The sequence below is a fragment of the Gopherus flavomarginatus genome, chromosome 3, assembly GCF_025201925.1.
Source record: "Gopherus flavomarginatus isolate rGopFla2 chromosome 3, rGopFla2.mat.asm, whole genome shotgun sequence".
NCBI lineage: Eukaryota > Metazoa > Chordata > Testudines > Testudinidae > Gopherus > Gopherus flavomarginatus.
This window is the reverse complement of record NC_066619.1, coordinates 15,428,125-15,450,710: the sequence shown is the minus strand read 5'-3', so window position 1 is coordinate 15,450,710 and position 22,586 is coordinate 15,428,125. Positions and strand designations below refer to the sequence as shown.

Sequence of the window (22,586 nt, the reverse complement as noted above, 5' to 3'; positions counted from 1 at the left end):
TAACACGGAAAGTTACCAACTCCTGTCCTTGGGATGCACCACCAATTGTGATACAATGCTTAACTAAACATTCAGTTTAATGGCATGTATTGAAACTTTGAATTTTTTTCCAGCAAATGGAAAAAATTGAATGAGTGCCAGCTGACTTCATTAGATAAAAGACATTTGTAATCCTTACGGTCATTCCTTCTAAACAGGAACATACTTTTTCATCCCTCTTCAGACAAAAGTAAGCATCACCGGAGGCCAAATTTAGCCATGGAGTAACTATATTCTTGTCTCTAAAGAAACGATACCCTTCCATTTGCTGGAGACTTTACGGAGTTACATCAAGGATCGACTGGTATCTTGTCATAACTAGACATACAGAATATGTAGTGGCCTCCATTTCCACAGCCAGCGTTGCTCCTTAGCTGCTCAATGTTTAGGTGCCAGGACTGACTGGCTGGGAGAGGGGAGACCACTCACATTAAGATCTGGCAATTTCTCAATTTGCAGAAGCCATGAACAGTGAGGCAACGATTTCTTTCTACACCATTGGTGAGTTACACCTAGAATACTGCTCACAGTACTGGACACCTTAGTGTGGAGGAGGCTCAGGTTGATAAACTACAGAGAATGAAGAGAACAACAAAGATGATTAAGGGACTGCAAGGACTGATGGATGAAGAAGGATTGAAAACAGTCCCAGTAAATATTTGTAGCTTTATACAACTATGGTGGAATACAGCCTCAGTGTAAAAGCATTTAGATTGTGTTAAATGCCAAGGGTAGAGAGGGACCGTTTAATAATATACACAGGTTTATGGCTAGGAGATATAGGGTGAAATTATGGCAAGGAATATTTATGAAGAATATTTTCGTGTTCCACTGTGGAAGTCTTGGTAGAGAAAGAGGTGGAAGCCATGTCTCTTAGGATTTTTTAAAGCAGAGATGGACCTAAATCAGAGAACTGGGCTCTAGCCCTTCCCATCATTAAGGGGTGTTTGACTCTAAGGGATTTCGTTTTGCCCATATTTGTTGGAAACTGGCCTGGTCAAAGCAATAGAAAATCTAATAGAGGGAACAGTTCCACACTAGCCCCCTGGGAGATGACCCAAGCTTCCACCTCAAATTTCTAATATCTGCTACGTGACCCATTACTGTTTCCCCACCCTGAAGCCAAGCGCACGCACAAACACCCACGCACACACCCACACAGTATTAGAGAAGACAACACCATGACACTTACCCTTCTCTGTCTATGTGCGGGAGCGGGTGTTTGGGGATGTTTCGGAGCTTCCTGTGAAACTGTGTGAAGTCCAGCTTTTCAGGCTGTAAATCCCAGGTTGCACCACTAGGAAGGGAGAGAGAGAACACACTACTAACTAAACGTGTTCATATTGTGCAAAGCATCTCATATATACTTGCCCTTTATTTTCCAAAGGTTATTGTTTCTGGAGACATTGTTTTTGCTTCCAGCAGTCCCTGACCAGGTACCCCCAACTTTTACACTTAAGCGCCCTAAATAAAAACTCTACGTGCAGCACCTAAACCTTCTTAGCTACACATGCTCTTAGCTTTTGAAAAGTTCCCCTCAGTCTTTTGCTGCAGCAGCTAGTCTGGTCCTTGCAGTGGAGATGCCTTCTCAGGAATCCTCATCTGTTGCTTGGAAGATCCCTGTTGGAACGTGGATTACATAGCCTGGGGCGCAGGATCAACAAGTGCCAAGGAAGACACTTACTTCTGGAGATCAATGCCTGCAGTGCTCTACGGACAGAACAGAATGGAGCACAGAGCTGGGAGGAAAGTTTATTTTCTTGATTTAAACCTTTGTGCCCACGTGCGGGAATGAAAACTGAAGCGCTCCTGATACAAGTACTGATGCAAAATGCACATGCACATTGCTGATATAGGGACAAACAACTGGATTTGCCCAAGTCCCTGAGAGACCTCTTTGGTTTTGTGTATCAAGATTCCTTGACAGATATGGGCATGTCTACACAGCAACTGGAGGTGTTACTGCAGCTCAGGTAGCTAGCATGATTAAACACAGCAGTGAAGGCATGGAGCACAGACCCCTGTGCAAGCTAGGAATACGAGTATGTACCCAGGGTTCTGGGAAGGATTGTACAGCCAAGTGCTACCTTGTCTTCACTGCTATTTTTATTCAAGCTGGCAGGGATATGCCTCCATAATGTGCAATCGCACCTCCAACTGTAGCACAGATGTAGCCTTAAACTAGTCCAATTAGTGCACCTTTGGTGTGCAAACAATCCCACCAACCTCCTCTAGCTTGAACTCCAGCAAAAACAAGGTGCACGTTATCTGCACTTAGGACGAAGGACTGGACTGGGGAGGAGGAGGCATGACAGTCTCCAAGTTGCAATTCTTGCATGTCTGTAGAAGAGCCCTGAGGCGAGGGATAGAAGAGGTCATATTCCATCTGTCTTGTAAAAGGGCTTTTAAATGAGCTTACCTGAAGGAATCGAAGGTATTGGCTGCCCAGATATCTGTCCCCAACATGTCCAGGGAGTTGTCTTTGTTGCCATTCTAAAAAGGAGGGGAAAGAGTTGTTATTCTTGAGGCGTTGCAGTGAACTTCCCAACCCAACATATAACTCTGCCACTGAGTATTAGCAACACTCTTCATCTGAGTGAAATACAGACACTACAATGAACAGCATTTTGGGTGGGTCTCACATTTCCCCAATTGCTTCTGAGACATGTTAGGCTTTCCCATTTTTAACCCGTTTTAAGAAGGTGATAACTCACAGGGACAAGTTTTCTCTGGGCCAATGAAAATTTGAATATAAAGTCTCATTGCACAATTTGAAGAGTTGGTAAATTAGGTGGAGCCGAAACCTGCCTCAATTACTCCAGGGAATTTGGTGTCAACTCAACCATGAGCAGCCAAATGGCTACTGGGAACGATCCAGGACTGAAGGGAACAAGGCAGAAACTGGGTGTTGTGGAGGGATAATGATTAGAAGATGGTTGGCCACCATGATGTCCCTGATGGCATAATGTCCCCCCATTCACCAGCACAAGCCACTTGAAAGGAGAAAGTGTTGACTTAGAATGCCAGGAGACTTCTCCTGATAAGGAGAGGGCTCTGGCTCTGGCTCTGGTCTAGGTGTGATATCCCTCCTTCCTAAACCTTAGCTTGTAAGCCTTATAGGGTCTGTTAGGACTTGGCTTCACAAAGGAAACATAGTTTGCCAGGTTTAAGGCTTGCTGGCCAGTCAGCTCATCCCTCAGATTTGGCCCTGACTGAATCAAATCCCTGAATTTTAAGGGGCTCCTTTTTGTAGCTGACCGTGAAGCAGTTTTAGCAGTCACAACAAGAGAGTTGTCCTTATCTACAGAGTCACAAAAACACCAACATGACAGCATTTCACCAGGCGGAGTTATCTGATGAGACACCGGACACCTGTAAGGTTTACAGCTGTGATAATTACTGCTCGAGATCTGACAGGAACACCATTTCTTCTGGCTCAACACAATATCAGATCATGAGATATCACCATACCACGTAACTCACACGATAATTGTGCCATTACCATACATCACCACTGCAGACTAGAAGTGCTTGGGTGCCCAACTCCATAATGTACAAAAAATTAGCATTATGGAGGGATGGGAGGGGGAGGTCTGATAGGACTAGCCTGAAGACTTTGGAAGTACAGGGCCTAGCTAGCTCCCACACCAACCATTCAAAGACGTCAAGCTTACAGTTTACTAAAACATTCTTTAGTTCTTTCCAAAGGCATTACCCTTTGAGCAACAAGCTCCTGGCTAAGGGAGATGAATGCTTTATCCTTTTGTTTCATAGTCCCAGATTACCCTGTCATAAATGTGCAGTTTCTGTCCACCTTCCTCACCAACATGCATCGGGTGAAGGACCTCGGAGGAATGCAAAGCCCCTCTGTTATCTCCAGCAAAGCTGCTTACCTTGAGCACATAGCAAACTCACTGTCAACACTTGCACTTAATAATCATCTGACTACTGCAGCCCCACTAAGATATGAACCTAATCACATAAATGGTTTGAAAGCAAATATGCTGTAGGTCAGCACACAACATTTCATCCTCCCTGATATATATCAAACCACTTGTGTTGAAAACATATGGGGGAAACCCAAGTGTTTTAAGAAAACAAAGTCAAACCGAGCTCCTTGCATTTTCTTTTCCAAGTGAAATGGTGCTAGGAGAAAGTGTTGGCTTGACAGCTCTGGAGTCTTTACTCTTCTGTTTGTCCACAAATGGTTGCAACATATGTAACATCAGCATAAGCAAGAGTTCTCTGTACTGCCCTAACATACCTCAACCATACAGTGGCCACCATATAGCCATCTAACGGTAATAACTTTCATTCACTCACCACCAACCTGAGTAGGATTTGAACCAGCAGCCAATGGCTGCATAGAGATATAAGTCCCTTGAGCCAACCAGTCTGTGAAACCTAACAGGTCTCAATCCTCACCTCCTTGTCCCACTAAGGTTGTTAGGTTTTCTGAATTAAAGGCCTACTGCAAAACGTAAGTGTAATGAAGTCAAACATTTTTTACATTTATCCCTGTAAACATCCCATGAATCTACTGTAATAACATGTCTCCTCTTTCCCTGGAGTAAACAGGAAAACAATGCAATATAATCAGATGTGAATCATTGAAAACTCAGGATAAAGCAGCACAGAGACTAGAATAAGGAGGGTTTTTGGTGTCCAAAATCTTTACTGAATTAAGAGCAAAGTGAGAAGAATGGAATGGTAAGTCACATAAAATGAACAAGTTAAATACTTACAAGGTGCTTCTCATCTTCAAAACCCTCTGCTAGCATCCATCTGTCCATCTCCCTACACCCCCCTGCTATGTAAGTGTTACTCCCATTTTAAGATGAAGGAAACTGAGGAAGAGAGGTTAATCGACCTGCCTGGGCCCCTCAGAGAATCAGTGGCCAAACTGGAACTAGATTATGTCCCTAGCTCCCAGTTCTGTACTCAGACCACTAGATTGACTCATGGGATCAGCTTGTAAATACATTATAGGAGGGTCTGGTAGCAACATGCAATATTAAGGCTGTCTGATGCTTCTGATAAAACTCTGTTGCTTTCAGTTTAATATAGCACTTGGGCTGAAATTTTATGTGCTGGGTAGCTCCTTGGGGCTGATTTTTTTTTTTTCAGCTACAAAGATTCAGTCATTTCAGAGAATGAGTTTAGAGAAAAATAAGTAGTTTTACCAATGTTAAAAAATTTTGGTGACCCTTTTTTTGAGAAGCTCTAGGACCCGCAGGCTTTGGAGTAAGGAACTGGATTGGCTGGCGGGTGGCCTTTGCATCAGACATCTGCCTTCTGCCATCCCTGTGAAAATCCACCCAAATTTCGCCAATTTATAATCCTTTGAAAAGTCACAGTTCACATATGCTCAGTAGAGATCAACTGGCATTGTGCAGCTGAATTCTTCAAAGATTTGGTGCGCACTGCGCATGTTCCAGCCGAGAGTTACAGGAGGCTGAGCAGGACTTGCCCTGCAACTGCAGATCTGGGTCATGCCAGATCCAGAGCTGGGCACCTGACACTGAGCACAAGAGAGCCTGTCTCCCTTGTGCTCTCAATGTCTGCCCCTCTGCTGGGGCCAGGAAGAGCGGAAAAGGGAGCTGCAAATTCGAATGCAGAAGGGAGAAGAGCCAAACCTGGGAAGTGAGGGGAATAAATCAGAATAAGGAGCCATGGGGGGGGGGGAGGGCTGACACTGGAGGCTGGTGGGGGCCAGGGTAGGAGACATCTGGAACTGCGAATTAGGGTGGGGAGAGATAGGGGACTGACTGGGAGCCAGAAGGGGAGCAGAGGAGAGTGGGACTCAGTGGGAGGAGACTGTGAACGGTTTGGCAAAGAGAATGGGACTGGAAGCTGGAAGAGGGAAATTGGATGAGCAGTTGGGCAAGGAGAGGGGGAACCAGCGAGGAGGTGGGCAGGAGGTGTGTGAGTAGGACTGATCTGATGAGGAGACAGAATGCCACGGATGGTGGGATGACTGGGACTAGTTGGGCAAACAGACAGCGACAAGCAACCTGGGAGGCGTCTGACATTTTAGTTGGTACTGACTTCGCTAGTGCTTTTTATGTAGCCTGTTGTAAAACTGGGCAAATATCTAGATGGGTTTATGTAACCCCTGGAAGACCTCTGTGTACCCTCAGGGGTACACGTACCCCTGGCTGAGAACTACTGCTTTATGCCACCTCCAAGTACCAGGTCCCATCTCCAGCTGTGGCCATTGTTTCAGAGGAAGGAGACAACAAAACAAAACAAAAACACACTGGGGGTTGGGGAGGATCCCCTCCATAGCCCATTATCAGTGTCCTGAGCTATTCGGTTACCCAGTTTTCTAATTAAAGTTACATGGATTAATCGATAATAAACTGTGCGCCATTTCAGTCACTCACTTCAATGTATATGTCCCTCCAAACTTTATTTCAAGTCAACTTTTTAAATAGATTTAAATCACAATTTAAAAGCCATGGTGTTCAGTTGTGAAGTCTGGGTGAACTGAAGGACCAGCGAGGTAGCATATATGTAAGCCTATACAAGGCATAGCTGTGGACACTGATACGCTCTCTGTATGGTCCTGAAACTCAGTTATCAAAGAGGCTGGTTCTCAAATCCTGATGCAAAAGGTATTTTAAAATAGTTCCCTGGGATGGCAATTATAATTATAATCAGCTTTAAACTTCAAGATCCCAATGACCCAACCCATGGGTTTAAATAATCATTTGTATTCAAGTGGAGCTGGAATAGTACTCTCAAAAATTAATTGACCCATTAACAGTGATGAATGAAAGACAGAATGATGTGAGCATTATAAATGCTTAGACAGATTAAGGAGATTTGATCAAACAGACACTACACACATTATGGGACTAGGCACATTAGGGACTCAAAATACTGTGTGCACAAATGCAGGTGGACAAAATCTACATCAATAGTGTGTCTAACGTGTGTGCAGTCACAGCACATGTGCCCACATAACCATACTGATGGCACAAGCAAATGACCAGCTATGGGTCTGACTATTTACACCTACAATTGCAGTAAATTCTCCCAAATAAATGAGACATTTAAATGCCCACAAAGTGGATTTTGAAAATCTGCCCGTTTATGAGACAAACTTTTCCATCATTCTTCCCCTTCCATTCCTTAGCAAATCAATCTGAATACAGAATGCTTTTTGTTACATTAGTGTCAGAGTAGATAATCAACGTTTATCTTTTTTTTATAATCAGATTTTAAAATTTTATTTAGATATATTTTCTTTTAAAAAATTAGTATGAAATTATGATAATCTGCGTCAAAGGACAAAACTTACTATGATCTATTAAATCATTTAAATTAACTAAAATAATATTATTATTAAACAGTACATAAGAATGGCCATAATGGGCAAGACCAATGGTCCATCTAGCCCAGTATCCTGTCTTCCAACAGCGGCCAGTGCCAGGTGTCCCAGAGGGAATGAACAGAACAGGGAAGTTATTGAGTCATCCAGCTCATGTCATCCAGTCCCAGCTACTTACTGTCAGAGGTTTAGAGACATCTGAACTATGGGGTTGTGTCTCTAATGATCTTGGCTAATAGCCATGGATGGATCTATTCTCCATGAACTTATCTAAATCTTTTTTTAACTCAGTTCTATTTTTGGCCTTCACAACATTCCCTGGCAACCAGTTCCACCAGTTGACTGAGCACTGTGTGAAGAAATACATCCTTTTGTTTGTTTAAAACCTGCTGCCTATTAATTTCATTGGGTGACTGTTGGTTATGTCGTTATAGGAAGGGATAAATAACACTTCCCTATTCACTCTCTCCACACCATTCATGATTTTATAGGGCTCTATCATATCCCCCCTAAGTCAACTCTTTTCTATAAAAGAACATAAGAATGGCCATACTGGGTCAGACCAAAGGTCCATCTAGCCCTGTATCCTGTCTTTCGAGAGTGGCCAATGCTAGGTGTCCCAGAAGGAATGAACAGAACACACAATCATCAAGTGACCCATCCCCTGCCACTCACTCCCAGCCTCTGGAAACAGAGGCTAGGGATACTATCCATGCATATCTTGGCTAATAGCCATTGATGGACCTATTCTAAGCTAAACAGTCGCAGTTTTTTTGATCTCTCCTCATATGGAAGATGTGCCATACCCCTCATCATTTTAATTGTCCTTCTCTGTACCTTTTCTAATTCTAAAACATCTTTTTTGAGATGGAGGGGACCAGAATAGCTGCACTATTCAAGGCTGGGTGTACCATGGAGTTATATAATGGCATAATATTTTCTGTCTTATTATCTATCCCTTTCCTAATGATTCCCAACATTCTGTTAGCTTTTTTTTACTGCCACTGCACATTGGATATTTTCAGAAAGCTATCCATGATCCTCCAAAATCTCTTTCTTGAGTGGTAACAGCTAATTTAGACCCATCATTTGTATACATAGTTGTGATTATTTTTTCCAATGTATATTACTTTGCACTTATCAACACTGAATTTCATCTGCCATTTTGTTGCCCAGTCATCCAGTTTTGTGAGTTCCCTTTCTAACTTTTGGCAGTCAGCTTTTGTCTTAATGATCTCAAGTAATTTTGTATCATCTGCAAACTTTGACACCTCACAGTTCACCCTCTTTTCCATTACATGTATCTGACAAAGTGGGTATTCACCCACAAAAGCTTATGCTCCAATACATCTGTTAGTCTTTAAGGTACCACAGGACTCACTGTTGCTTTTTACAAATTCAGACTAACACGGCTATCCCTCTGATACTTGACTCCTTTTCCAGATCACTTATGAATATGTCGAACAGCACTGGCCCTAGCATAGATCCTTCCAGGACCTCTCTAATGACCTCTCTGCACTGTGAAAGCTGATCATTTATTCCTACCCTTTATTTCCTATCTTTTAACCAGTTACTGATCCATGAGAGGGCCTTCTCTCTTATCCCGTGAATTCTTACTTTGCTTAAGAGCCTTCAGTGAGGGACCTTATCAAAGGCTTTCTGAAAGTTCAAGTACACTATATCCACTGGATCCCCTTTCTCCACATGCTTGTTGAGTCCCCTCAAAGAATTCTAATGGATTGGTGAGGCATGATTCCCCTCTACAACAGTCATGTTGACTTTCCCCCAACACATTCTGTTCGTCTATGTGTCCGATCGTTCTGTTCTTTACAATAGTTTCAAAGTAATTTTTACTGAAGTTAGGCTTACTGGCCTGTAATTGCCAGGTTTGCCTCTGGAGCCCTTTTAAAAAAAATTGGCATCACATTAGCTATCCTCCAGTCATCTGGTAGAGAGGCTGATTTAAGGGATAGATTACATACCCCGGTGAGTAGTTCTGCAATTTCATATTTGAGTTTCTTCAGAACTCTTGGGTAAATAACATTACTGTTTTATCAATCTGCTGCAAAACCTCCTCTATTGACACTTCAATCTGGGATAGTCCCTCAGATCTGTCACCTAAAAAGAATGGCTCAGGCATAGGAATCTCCCTCACATCCTCTGAAGTGAAGACCAATGCAAACAGTTTGTTTAGCTTCTCCACAACAGCCTTGTTTGCTGCCACAGTTTTAACAAAAGCCAAACCATTGAAGTCACTGGTTAAACACCTGGAACCAGTTTGTTGAAGTGCTAACCCAGCTATGACTGCCTTTTGCAGGTACAAAGAGAATATATTTTTTTAATTTCAGTTTATTCATCTAGTTCAGTTCAGTGACTATATTTCATTCAAAGTTAAGAAATCGATTGGGTTTGGAAAACACAGGAAAGCTTGTTTTCCTCTTCTAATCTATGAATAAAAATTAGTTGTGAGGATGAGATGTACTAGTTCTAAAGACTGAAGGACTTCAGGACCTATTCACTAACTACAGAGAATACTTCCTTTGTTTAATAAATCAGTTGGTTTAATGTATTCAGCAAATTTTAAAATGTTTTTGTGTACTTTAATTGAATTACAATTTCCAGCCAAAGACAGCTTGACACAAATCATGAGTAAAATCTAATATGTAAGAATTGCACTATTCACCATTTTCTAACATAATACAAATGCAAAAATTAAGAATGTGAATAAATACATACTAAGCTACATAACTGCTTAAATAAATGTGTATAAATATAGTGTATCATGGTTAGCAAAAAGCAGTACCAAATTTATCACCAAGGCTATATTTAGTTGGAAAAATCAACTTTATTAATGGGTACCAATCAATGAGAATCAAACTTTCTTTAGGAAAATAACTGAAAAATACAAATGCAAACAAGACTAAAAATAATTATTTAAATCAAGGTTCTCAGCTTGCTGATTTAAATAACTTAGATTTAATCACAAAGAGTTAAATCAATCAATCATGATAAGTACTGCATATAAAATCACTGTACTTTCTATTATCATAAATAATGTAAACAATTGACCGAGCTTTGACCTTCCCAGTCACTTAAATACCGGGATTATCCTAGGTACCATGGTGAATTCTATGTGCATATCACCTGGCAGGTTTCCCATGGATAAGAGCCTTCACCACACTGCCTCACCAGCTGTACCTTGGCAGCACACAATCAGCTGACAGCGCTCTCAGCTGCTGTAGGCCCCAAGACAGGAACTGATCCTGGGACCAAAACTCAGCCTCTGTGCTGTGATGTTTAGACTAGTGGGTTGGTCGCACATTTTTGCTTTTAATGGTGATCTGCAAAAATCTTTTTTAAACCACCTCTATAATATCCCAAAACTAAAGCATTCCCAGATTTCAAGCACAAATTAATTCCCTCTCCCTCTAGACTAAACTGACCAGCAGCAAACTTATTTTCCTGCATTAAAGCACCCAATACTACTAAAAAGGCCTCTTGAAATGTAGACACCTCAGAGATGCATTCCAACCAGGTCTTTAGCAGTTAGGCCATGCATTATGCAGACAGGTTAAGTATTTGTGTGCGCGCGCACACGCACACACACACACACACACACGCGCACACACACACACACACACGTCATTAAAAGAATAAGCCCACGATTAACAGCAAGCAGAGCATATGATTCAGCGTTCCTCAATCAGCTTTCACCAAACACTACCAGTTTATACCTTGGTTGAATGACTGAACTGGCTGCTTCTCCCTTGGCTGTCAGACCTTGATCCAGACCCAGGCCTGGAGCCTGAACTAGGCTGGGATCCTGAACTCCCACTGCTGCTGTGATCCCACTCTTCCTAGAAACAACAAACAGCTTGCTTTAGTCAAGTGCAACTTAATTGCTACCCTAATGAAAAATGCCAGTTTAATACACTAAAGAGTTCGTGTAGTCTAAATCTTGCAGGCACGGCAGTAGGAGCCAAGAATTCTCAAGAATTTATGGCTCTGCCACCAGTTTACTCTGTTGCCTTAGGTACGTCACTTAATAGTTTTAGACCAAATTCTGCCTTTATTTATACACTGTGCAACCCAACCAACTACAATGGGGTTGCGTGATGTTTGAATCCAGGCAGGATGTGGCCCTTCATACCTCAGTTTCCCCATCGATAAAACCAGGATAATAATGCTTATGTTCCTTACTGTCTTGAGGACTAATTAACATTTATTCAGCAACATGATGTACTGCGTCAGTGCTAAGTACCATTAATTACCAAAGAAAAAAATATAAACTTGTGCAGTGCATTTTCTTCTCTCTCTGTTTATTTCTTAGGCAGTCAGACATCAGCTGTCCACACACCTTGAAAATATCTAGGCTCCGCCCTCCCAATATACTGAAAAACTGTCATTATTTTCTTCTGTAAAACAACTGTTCCAAATGTGCTGTCTTTATCCTCACTACATTTGCTATAATGGCAAAGAATTGGCAGGTTTCTGGGACTGTTGGGGGCAACAGGTGTCATTAGCAAACTAGAATAACTGATTTGACCAGACATATTTACCCAAACAAGCCTGGAGGGGAATTTGTTTTCAGGGTGGTGGGAGAAGGGGAAAATATCTTCGGCACGCTCGTGATTTAGAAGGCTTCAAAAGGGTTGCTTTGAAAAGATCTTTGAAGTGGGCAAATATGCAAAAAAAGATTATGTAGTGCAGAATGCTGACCTCCATTAAGGATTTTTAGAAATTGGAAAATAAAATGAGGCACTTCCACTAGAAAAAAGATGTAAGAGCTAACACGTTAAAGAGGGCTTTTGACATCTCACAAGTACTAACTGGGGCTTCTCAAGTCTTAGCTCACTGACATCCTATCATGAATTAAGAGACAGGACAGCCACCTTTACCTTTAAGAGCCAACTAGACACACTACCAGAGTGTGCTGTACGCTGCTGCTTATACACAGGGGTACAGGTTCCAGTCATTAACCTTTGGAACTCAGCCCTGGTTGATACAGTTTTTAATATGGCACAACTATATCAATTAGGAGGGTGATATTTTAGCAATATAGTTATACCACCACAACCTCTAGTGTGGATGCTGTCATACTGGTATGCAGGTGTCTTACACTAGTCTAACTCATTTCCCTTTTTATACCAGAATAAGCACATTTATACAAGTGTGCCCACACTAAATGGGTATAGTTAAATGAATACAACTTTGGTGTGTAGACAAGTCCTTGGTTTTCTAGCCTATTTTAACAAGGCCTTCATAGCCTGTGCCTGGAGAGTATGTTCGTTCTTTACTCATTAAATAAACAGTACTTTGCTTAAATGCTAGTACAATTTAGACTTGATTGCTGATGCTGGGAAAGAAGAGCTGACTGCCCACCCTGAGACAGGCAGAAGGCTCAGCCCTTAGAAGAGAAAAGCAAACAAGCAAGATGAACCAGTCCTGAAGTTACAAGGAGATGGGTTAGGAGGGGCTGCGGTCTCCACCGATGACAGATGGGGATCTGTGGTGACACGGAGCGAGCCCTCGGACTTTCAAACACATTAATCCCCTTAGGTAACTAGATACTTCCTATGCACATGTCACTTGGGACTAGGGCGAGGAGACAGCAAGTGTGAAAAATCGGGATGGGGAGGGGGGAAATAGGCGCCTATATAAGACAAAGCCCCAAATATCGGGACTGTCCCTGTAAAATCAGGACATCTGGTCACTCTACCTGGGATTTAGCTAATTTCTGTGGTTTGGGAAAAGACTATTGAAAATGCCGCTGAGAAATAGTGACGATGACACAGTGCATAGTCAGGTAGCCAAGCTAGGATGGAATAAAGATATTTATGGAACCAACTACCAGGGTACAGCAAGGTGGCAGCTGTGTGAAGTGGTTAGGGAGTATGAGACATACAGACATCTACAGAACTGAGAAGAATCTCATTTTTTCTCTGACAAAGAGACTGTTTAGAGCAGGGTGACTTTTTTCTACCAAAATTCTGCCCCCTCCCCCACAAAAAATGCAGATTTGGATCAACCAAAACGTTATGTGAATTTGTATCTATTTCACCAAACTGTTTCTGTAAAAAACCAAAAACACCTCCCCCTAAAAAAAACCCCCCCAAAAACAGAAAAGCACCCTGAAAAACAATTTTGGAAAAAAAATCAAAGCATTTCAGTTTGACATTTCCTATTGACATTGTGACCTTTTGTTTCAAAATTACCTTTAGATTTTCTTTAAAAAAATAAAAAAATTAAAGGAGAAAAAACTTGAAATGGAAACAAAATGTTTCATTTGATCCAAAATAATTTTTTTCCCATTTTTTGGACTTGGCAACAAACTGAACAATCCATTATTCACACAGCTCTTGCTGTGACAAGAGTAGTGGACTTCACTTCTATGTTCTAAGACAAGGGTCGGCAACCTTTCAGAAGTGGTGCACCAAGTCTTCATTTATTCACTCTGATTTAAGGTTTTGTGTACCAGTAATACATTTTAATGTTTTTAGAAGGTCTCTATCTACGTCTATAATATATAACTAAATTATTATTGTATGTAGAGTAAATAAGGTTTTAAAAATGTCTAAGAAGCTTCATTTAAAATTAAATTAAAATGCAGAGGCCCCTGGACCTGAGTGCCACTGAAAATCAGCTCACGTGCCGCCTTTGGGCACGTGTGCCATAGGTTGCCTACCCCTGTTCTAAGAACTATGTTCTAGGGATGGCATTGGGGGGCTGTGTTGTGAGCTGGTGGGGTGAATATCCGAGTGTGCACAAAAAGGAAGTTTACAATACGTTGAAACAGACAGATGACTAGGGAGGAGTATAAAAAAATTGCTCGAGCATTTAGGGGTGTAATCAGAAAGCCTAAAGCACAATTGGAGTTGCAGCTAGCAAGGGATGTGAAGGGTAACAAGAAGGGTTTCTATAGGTATGTTAGCAAAAATAGAAGGTCCGTGAAAGTGTGCGACCCTTACTGAAAGGGGAAGGCAACCTAGTGACGGATGATATGGAAAAAGGTGAAGTACTCAATGGTTTTTTGCCTCGGTCTTCAAAGACACAGTCAGCTCCCAGACTCTGCACTGGGCAGCACAGGCTGGGGGTGGGGGGAGGTACACAGCCCTCAGTGGTGTAACAACAGGTTAAAGACTATTTAGAAAAGCTGGACATGCACAAGTCCATTGGGCTGGATGCAATGCGTTCAAGGGTACTGAAGGAGTTGGATGATGTGATTGCAGAGCCATTGGTCATTATCTCTGAAAACTCATGGTGATCGAGGGAGGTCCCAGATGATTGGAAAAAGGCAAATATAGTGCCCATCTTTAAAAAAGAAACCCGGGAACTACAGACTAGTCAGCCTCACCTCAGTTCCTGGAAAAATCATGGAGTAGGTCATCAAGGAAACCATTTTCAAGCACTTGGTGGAGAGGAGGTTGATCAGGAACAGTTAACATGAATTCACCAAGGGCAAGTCATGCCTGACCAACCTGATTGCCTTCTATAATGAGACAACTGGCTCTGTGGATACGGGGGAAGTGGTGGATGTGAAATACCTTGACTTAAGCAAAGCTTTTGATATGGTCTCCCACAGTATTTTTGCCAACAAGTTAAAGAAGTATGGATTGGATGAATGGACTATAAGGTGGATAGAAAGCTGGCTAGATCATTGGGCTCAACAGGTAGTGATCAATGGCTCAATGTCTAGTTGGCAGCCGGTATCAAGCAGAGTGCTCCAGAGAGGTCAGTCCTGGGGACAGTTTTGTTCAACTTCTTCATTAATGAGCTAGACGATGGGATCAACTGCACCTTCAGAAAGTCCACGAATTATCCTAAACTAGGGGGAGAGGTAGATATGCTGGAGGGTAGCGATAGGGTCCAGAGTGACCTAGACAAATTGTAGGATTGGGCCAAAAGATCGGATAAGGTTCAACAAGGACAAGTGCAGAGTCCTGCACTTAGGACGGAAGAATCCCATGCTCTGCTACAGGCTGGGCACCAACTGGCTAAGTAGTAGTTCTGCAGAAAAGGACCTGCGGATTACAGTGGACGAGAATCCGGATATGAGTTAGCAGTGTGCCCTTTTTGCCAAGAAGGTTAACGGCATATTGGGTTGCATCAGTAGGAGCATTGCCAGCAGATCGAGAGAAGTGATTATTCCCCTCTATTCGGAAATGTGCTTATTCTGGTATAAAAAGGGAAATGAGCTAGACTAGTGTAAGGGTATGTCTACACTACAGGATTATTCTGATTTTACATAAACCGGTTTTCTAAAACAGATTGTATAAAGTCGAGTGCACATGGCCACACTAAGCACATTAATCCGGTGAGGCCACATCTGGAGTACTATGTCCAGTTTTGGGCCCCCCACTACAGAAAGGATGTGGACAAAGTTGAGAGAGTCCCGCGGACGGCAATGAAAATGATTAGGAGGCTGGGGCACATGACTTACGAGGAGAGGCTGAGGGAACTGGGCTTATTTAGTCCACAGAAGAGAAGAGTGAGGGGAGATTTGATAGCAGCCTCCAACTACTTGAAGGGGAGTTCCAAAGAGGATGGAGCTCGGCTGCTCTCAGTGGTGGCAAATGACAGAACAAGGAACAATGGTCTCAAGTTGCAGTGGGAGAGGTCTAGCGTGGCTATTAGGAAACACTATTTCACTAGGAGGGTGGTGAAGCACCGGAATGGGTTACCTAGGGAGGTGATGGAATCTCCTTCCTTAGAATTTTTTAAGGCCCGGCTTGACAAAGCCCTGGGTGGGATGATTTAGTTGGGGTTGGTCCTGCTTTGAGCAGGAGGTTGGACTAGATGACCTCCTGAGGTCTCTTCCAACCCTCATATTCTATGAGTCTGTGACTGAGGCTACAGCATCCTAAGGCTAAGGCTGCAGGTGAGAACATGATCTTTTAGGTCTACTCCTGCAGTTAGACAAGTGCCAAAGAGGAAATCTACATTCCATTAGCAATGGCTTTAGAAGTCTTTAAAAACCATGGATTGCACAGGTGGCAAGCCTACTGATGTTTGTGGGGTCACATTCTGGGATAACTTCAGCAAACCAGGAAGTATATGCAGGATATCACAGACAAGAAAAAGAATTCTCTTTCCCACCCCCCACAGCATGGTAGTGGAGATATTCAGCATATAAAGCTGAGCTTAACCCAATTTTCACTATTAATGAGCCGCTGATGTTCTAATAAAACACCAGTTTTTGAATACCAGTTTTACAAAACAAAAAATAAGACACAAATACACATCGAAGTGCTGGAGGGAATGCCATAAAGAGAAACTTTTATTAAATTATATTATTGTTTATTTGGTATCCCCCAAATATCTATCACTATGTTGTTAGGAAAATGTCCAGATTGAATTTTTGTGACTGCAGCCAATTAAACAAGGTATTTCTGCAAGTGACTAACTTTACGCACATGAATAGTCCCCCTGACGTCAATGCCTAAAGTTAGGCATACACCCAGGTACCTTGCCAAACTGAAGCCTGTGGCTACCTAAATAAATACCAGCTATAGAAATGTGATTGACCAAAATAAAAGAATTAAGAGAAATGGAGGGACGTATTGCCTATATTAAATTAACATCTGAATTATGGGAGGAAATATGGGCCAAATGCAATGAACTAATGAGACAAATAATAAATAAATATAAAAATAATTGCTTTAACTTTTACTAAATCAATTTGTCTACTAACTGTGACTCCTATAAATCTTATCTCTGCTGTATGCATATGTAATATGTAAGGATAAGAACTAACTTCAATTTATTCTCTACGTGGGGGTTAAAGGACAAGCTGTGTCATCACAAAACCTCATGAATGATCCTGGCAGCAAGAAGGTGTGAACGCTGAAAGAATACACAAATAAAGTTACTAAAAAAAAAATACTCTAATTGGACCCTCAAAATAAAAAAAAGGGTTCAGCAGCGATCAGATAAAGCAGACTTCACTGCAAGTTTCATAGATCTTAAGGCTAGAAGGGACCATTAGATCTAGTCTGACTGCCTGTACCACACAAGGCCGCAATTCCACCCAAATACCCCTTTGTTGAGCCCCAAGATTTAGGCCAAAGCATTTCAGCCCTCAGGAAATTAAACTGTTGTGAGCTACAGGCAGAGATCAGGCGAGAACGAGGTGCCAGCAGTGCCCAAAGCCCCTGCCGTGGCAGGGAATTGATTAACTGGGAGCTGCCCAGATGATCCTAGCAGGCAGTCTACATCCCAAGCTGCAGAGGAAGTCAGATACCTCCCCCCACTGCTCCCCCCCAAAAAATCCACCAGATCCCTGCCAATCTGACCAGGGGGGAAATTCCTTCCCAACCCCAAATCAATGATCATGGTGACCCTGAGCATGTGGGCAAGGCACACCAGCCAGGCACTCGAGACAGAGGATTCTTTGTACCACCTCAGAGCATTGGTCGCCCGTGGCCGGGGTCCCATCTCCAGCTGTGACCAATCCCTGATGCAAAGAAAGAAAGAAACAAATGATGTAAGTGGAGTAAAGAATTCCTTCCTGACCCCTGCAGGCCGGCTGAAGTCAGACATCTCCCCCTACTGATAAGTGTAGGTTTGCACAATTGAGAGAGGCAGCTGAAGCCCTGAACCATACAGGATTTCTGTTATGAGGAAATTAATTTAATAATATGCATTAATCTCTTGACTGCAGGAAGGCTCTGCCACTAGCCCCGGAACATGATCACTGTGGCAAGGGTTCTCTGCTCCTTCTCCCTGTCTCACACCAAACTGATCTCAGGTGACATCTAAATCCATCCCTCCTTCCATGAACGATCCCTTGCTGTCTTACGCCAAAGGAAATTAAACCTTCTTTCAGCTTCCCAGCATTCCCCCATATACAAAAAGAACTGCACCTCAAAGCCCCCACTCTCCCCACCTCTTCTTTCAGCTGCCTCTCTAAATTGTGCAAACCTACACTTAGCAGGTTGGGAATGCATTGTGGGAGATAAGACACAACACCCACAAGGGACAATGGAGGTGGAGTGGCACTCAGTCCAGGCAGGAATCCTGACCTACAAAATAGCCTTGCAAGTCCCCAATCTAATACACCTTGCAAGCCTCACAGAAATAACCAGGCCTGCGGGCACAAACACACTCTAAAAGGGCAGCTAGCTAACAGAACTTAACAGCAACATTATCGGCTTGAAACTCAGAAGCCTATCTGCATTTTCAGAAAGTCATCAAGCCCCACCTCACACCCGGACAGCACTGCAGAAGTCTCCCTATGGTTGATATTTCTTTGATGGTCACCATGCTTGCGAGAAGTATTAAGTGTGGCTTTTTATTTGCTACGGTAATAACAATAACAGCTCAGTCTTATATAGTGCATTCCATCAGTAGATCCCAAAGTGCTTCACAAAGGGTATCACTACCACCATTTTATAGATAGATAAATTAAGGCACAAAGCTGGGGAGCTCAGAGTCCCCCAATAAGTCAGTGGCAGAAGCAGGACTGGAACCTGGGTCTCAAGAATCTCAACTGGCTGAGAACTGCAGCTAATGGGAGCTGTGGGGATTGTGCTTGCAGGCGACAGCAGCACACAGAGCCTCCTCCTTTAATGTTGCTGGTGTAGACAAACCCTCAGACTTCTGTTCTCAAGCTAGGGTCTTTGCTCAGCTTCCCTGCTGAGAGGCAAAGAACTCCATTAGTCCTTGGAGCTTGAATTGTTTCTCTGGCCTCCTTGTTGATCTAGGTCAATTTCAACCAGTTGCTTAACAACTCTTCATTCCACCCATACAAGGAGGGGACACACACTTATATCTTTTAGTCTGCCGTGACAGCAAACTTAATTTCTTCCTCCTGCCACGGGGTAGCCATGCAACATACAGGGGAAACTGAGGCAGATACAGGAGGCTTTAAAAATATTACAAAAATTCCCACTTTGTTACACAGTTCCATTTCACAGACAAGGAAAGTAAGGCTCAGAGAGGCTGAGAGACGTGCCCATGGCCTCACATAGTGAGTCAGTGGCAGAGCCAGGATTATAACTCGTATCTAGGTTTGGAAGGATTAGATTTTTAGCAGTAAACGTCTGTAAGTGTCAGTTTCATCGTACACCCACACACTGATGAAAAAGTATTTCCCTCAACAATGGCTGAAATTTACTATAGGTAAAGAAAAATGCTGCTTGAGCACTACAGTTTGACTTAAGGATATTTATTTTGTATATTCTGACATGCGATGTGACAATATGTTTGAACAGAAACAAAGCTTTAGATCTTTGAATCTCAACATCTACTATCATTAAATAATTATTGTCTGGCTCCCCTATTGTCTGATCCCCCCATAATTTCCCACAACTGTAGATATTTAAATCAATAAAAATGCTTAAGAATAAATCGAATTCTGCTAACTCCATTCATAGTCTTGGCCTCTCATGCTTATTTCTCCCCTTACCTTTATAATCTAAAACTGGCTTCAGTATATCTCACCCAAGGTAGTGACCCAGCACTGACCTCTCAAATAACAATCTCACAGCCATTTGATCAAACTGCAGTTGCCAAAGAAAACTATCAAGTGTCATCTCTTTTCGTTATCACTTTAGAAACAGCAGAATCGACTCCTCAGCATATGACACGCCTTTCCAGCTCTGCTATCTATGATTCTATTACTAAGGCCTTTTTTCATAGAGTAGATAAATCTGAACAGAAAGGGTTACCTACTCGAAAAACCCTTACACCCTCTAAGTTAAGCATGACTGTTTGAGAAATCTATCTACAACTTATGAATTCTGAATGATTTTTGAATTTTCTGCGTCAGTACATCATCGTGTCCATTGAATTAGCCGTTTCCTGACGAGGACTGTGTCAAGATCACCCGCCCTGTTTGGTAACTGCTACAGGACACTCAGCAAGGCATTAAGATTGAACGACAGCCCTGGCAACACAATGTGTATGCTAAAGAAGGTGGCCAAGCTGCAGGAAATCATTTCCCCCCCCAATCTGAACTTCAGATGGAAAGGAACCAAGGGATGGATCACCTGACAGGTGACCTTGATTGCCTGAGGGGGCTTTTGAGGCTGACCAGGATGGTCACATGACAGAGGGGAACTGGAAAGTTACATGAAGAAAAGCATCTGCTCTTACTAACTCTTTCTCACCAACCATAACAAAAAGGCAAGACTGAGCAGGAAGAGAGGACAGTCCTGGGATCCTGAAAAGACTGACTCAAACCCAAAGGGCTCTCAGAGTGGTGAGGACACTGGAGGAAGATTTTTGCATTGCAGTTTATTATTTTTTCGTGGCTTCATAAGTCTCTTATGTTTTTTCTATTTGTACCACGTGCATGGGTGCACGTGTTTAGAAATGCTTTTTCAGAGTCTGTGTGTTACTTGCACTGTCATGCACATCTCAAAAACAGAAACAGTAAAGCAGCTGATCCACAGCTTCAGTCAGAGTGTGCAACATCTAATGCGGAGGCTTGGGAGAGCCAGCACTAGTTTCAGGGCCTAGGCAATCAGACTGCAGGGTCCCCACCACCAAGAGAGGTTTGAGACACAAGGTCTGCACCTGGGCGGGGTGCGCCTATAATCCCAGAGCCAGAGAGACAGCGCCTACACCTGCCCAGCCAAGAGCACATGGGACCCAAAGTCTGCAGTACAGCGGCCTGGTAATCATCCAGGAGTGGGAGCTCATCTGGGTTGTAACGTTATGGAGACATGACAATGATATCCATACGATCAATTGTAGAACCATGTGATAAACGTGTTTATCGTCCACCTCTGACTGCCTGATTTGCCCTCAGCCATCTCTGCTGGGCCCAATTCTAACATTCCAAGCCATTCATCAGCTTCAAAACAGCCACCAATCTCATTTTATTTTTTTAAGTTGATTTGCCACAAAAATACTTCCTTCTTTGCTCCAAATGTAAAGTTTTCCCCCCAAAACATCACATTAGTCCAAGGCTTAGGCCAGGCAATGTATTTTATTCTGGATCAGTAACAAAGATAAGAGACAAATATCTTGTCAACCTTTCACATGTACAGCCAGGTGCTTTAACCATCAAAAAGACAGAGGTTTCTATAATGCAATACACCACACAAGCTCTGAATATCAGGCTTTACAAGCACACCATCAGTACTGAAACATCAGATATTGTGAGGCTGATAAGATCGCAGTTATAAACAGAAAAAGTATTTTAGTGGTTTCTAAAATGTTCTAACTATGATTTCTCTCCCCCATTACAGTTGGATTCATAGTATTCAGAGAGTTTATTTTCACAGGGAGAGGGAAATGAAAACTACCATCAATGTAGAAAAAATGCTGAACTTTAAAGCGTTTCTAAAATATTTTCCCGTCAACATGTGACGTACAGAATATATGAATAAAGATTTTATTGGCACTCATTTGAGATAATCTGTATAACTCATTGTTACACCACTCATGAGAAAAATTAATATTTTCTATTTCTATTACAGTAGCAAGTAGGGTCCCCAATCACGGATTAAGTCCCCTTTTGTGCTACAGGCTACAAAATCAAGTCAGTCCCTCCTTCAAAAACTGACAGTCTAAGCTTTATGACAGATGCAACAGGTGGCAGGAGCCTCTGCTCCACCTGGAGAATAGGGGCAATCCTAAGTGTGTACTAACAAACCCTCATTCAAGAACCATTTCACACACAGATACCAGTCCTTTCATGTGTGAACATCTCCGTTGGACTTCTTTAAATATATACATTTTCAGAAGCCTTTCTACTTAATGAATTCCTCTCAAAAATACATCAAAGAGATTCCTATTTGCAACGGTCCTCCTCAGGGGAATACAAATCAAGTATTCTATATAATTTTCCCAGCAGGCCTTTTCTTTACATTTTTTTTCCAATGGAAAAAGATTAAAATTATTCTATTATCTAATCTTTCCTCATTTACATTGGGAATGTGTCACAAAGATGATATTTTACTTACAGTGATACAGTGGTTTTCACCCCCGAGGCTCACAAAGCGCTATACAGACTCTTTAAGGAGATCACCACTCAAATACCACAGAAACATACAGCAAACTAGGTCAGGAAGTGAATGCTGCGTTCAACTGAAACTGCAGGGAGAACTTTAGATAAGCAGAATGCAATTATCTGATTGAGCACACCAGGAGTTAACTTGAAAATGTTACTAAGCGCTTTAATAATCATAAGTGGGAAGAACCTTAGGCCAGATTTGCCATTGCCGTACACCCTGAGTTGTCACTTACACCTGTGCAGAGGGCA

General features: G+C 42.4%; 1 protein-coding gene across 10 annotated transcripts in view; it reads right to left on the bottom strand.

Moving 5' to 3' along the window:
• The window catches only part of CTIF (cap binding complex dependent translation initiation factor), a 348,500-nt gene that overhangs the window by 227,875 nt on the left and 98,039 nt on the right, over positions 1-22,586 (bottom strand). For 7 of the 10 annotated variants that reach the window (XR_007773256.1, XR_007773257.1, XM_050944701.1 and 4 more), the window contains 3 exons: positions 11,110-11,232; positions 2,459-2,532; positions 1,232-1,336 (listed from right to left, as the gene is read on the bottom strand). Coding sequence is in view for 8 of the 10 variants with exons in the window: in XM_050944701.1 (XP_050800658.1) it covers positions 1,232-1,336; positions 2,459-2,532; positions 11,110-11,232 (302 nt within the window). In the remaining 2 variants the exon portion in view is untranslated. The remainder of the gene's footprint in view (positions 1-1,231; positions 1,337-2,458; positions 2,533-11,109; positions 11,233-22,586) is intronic. The other 3 variants (XM_050944705.1, XM_050944707.1, XM_050944709.1) reach the window with 1 other exon arrangement.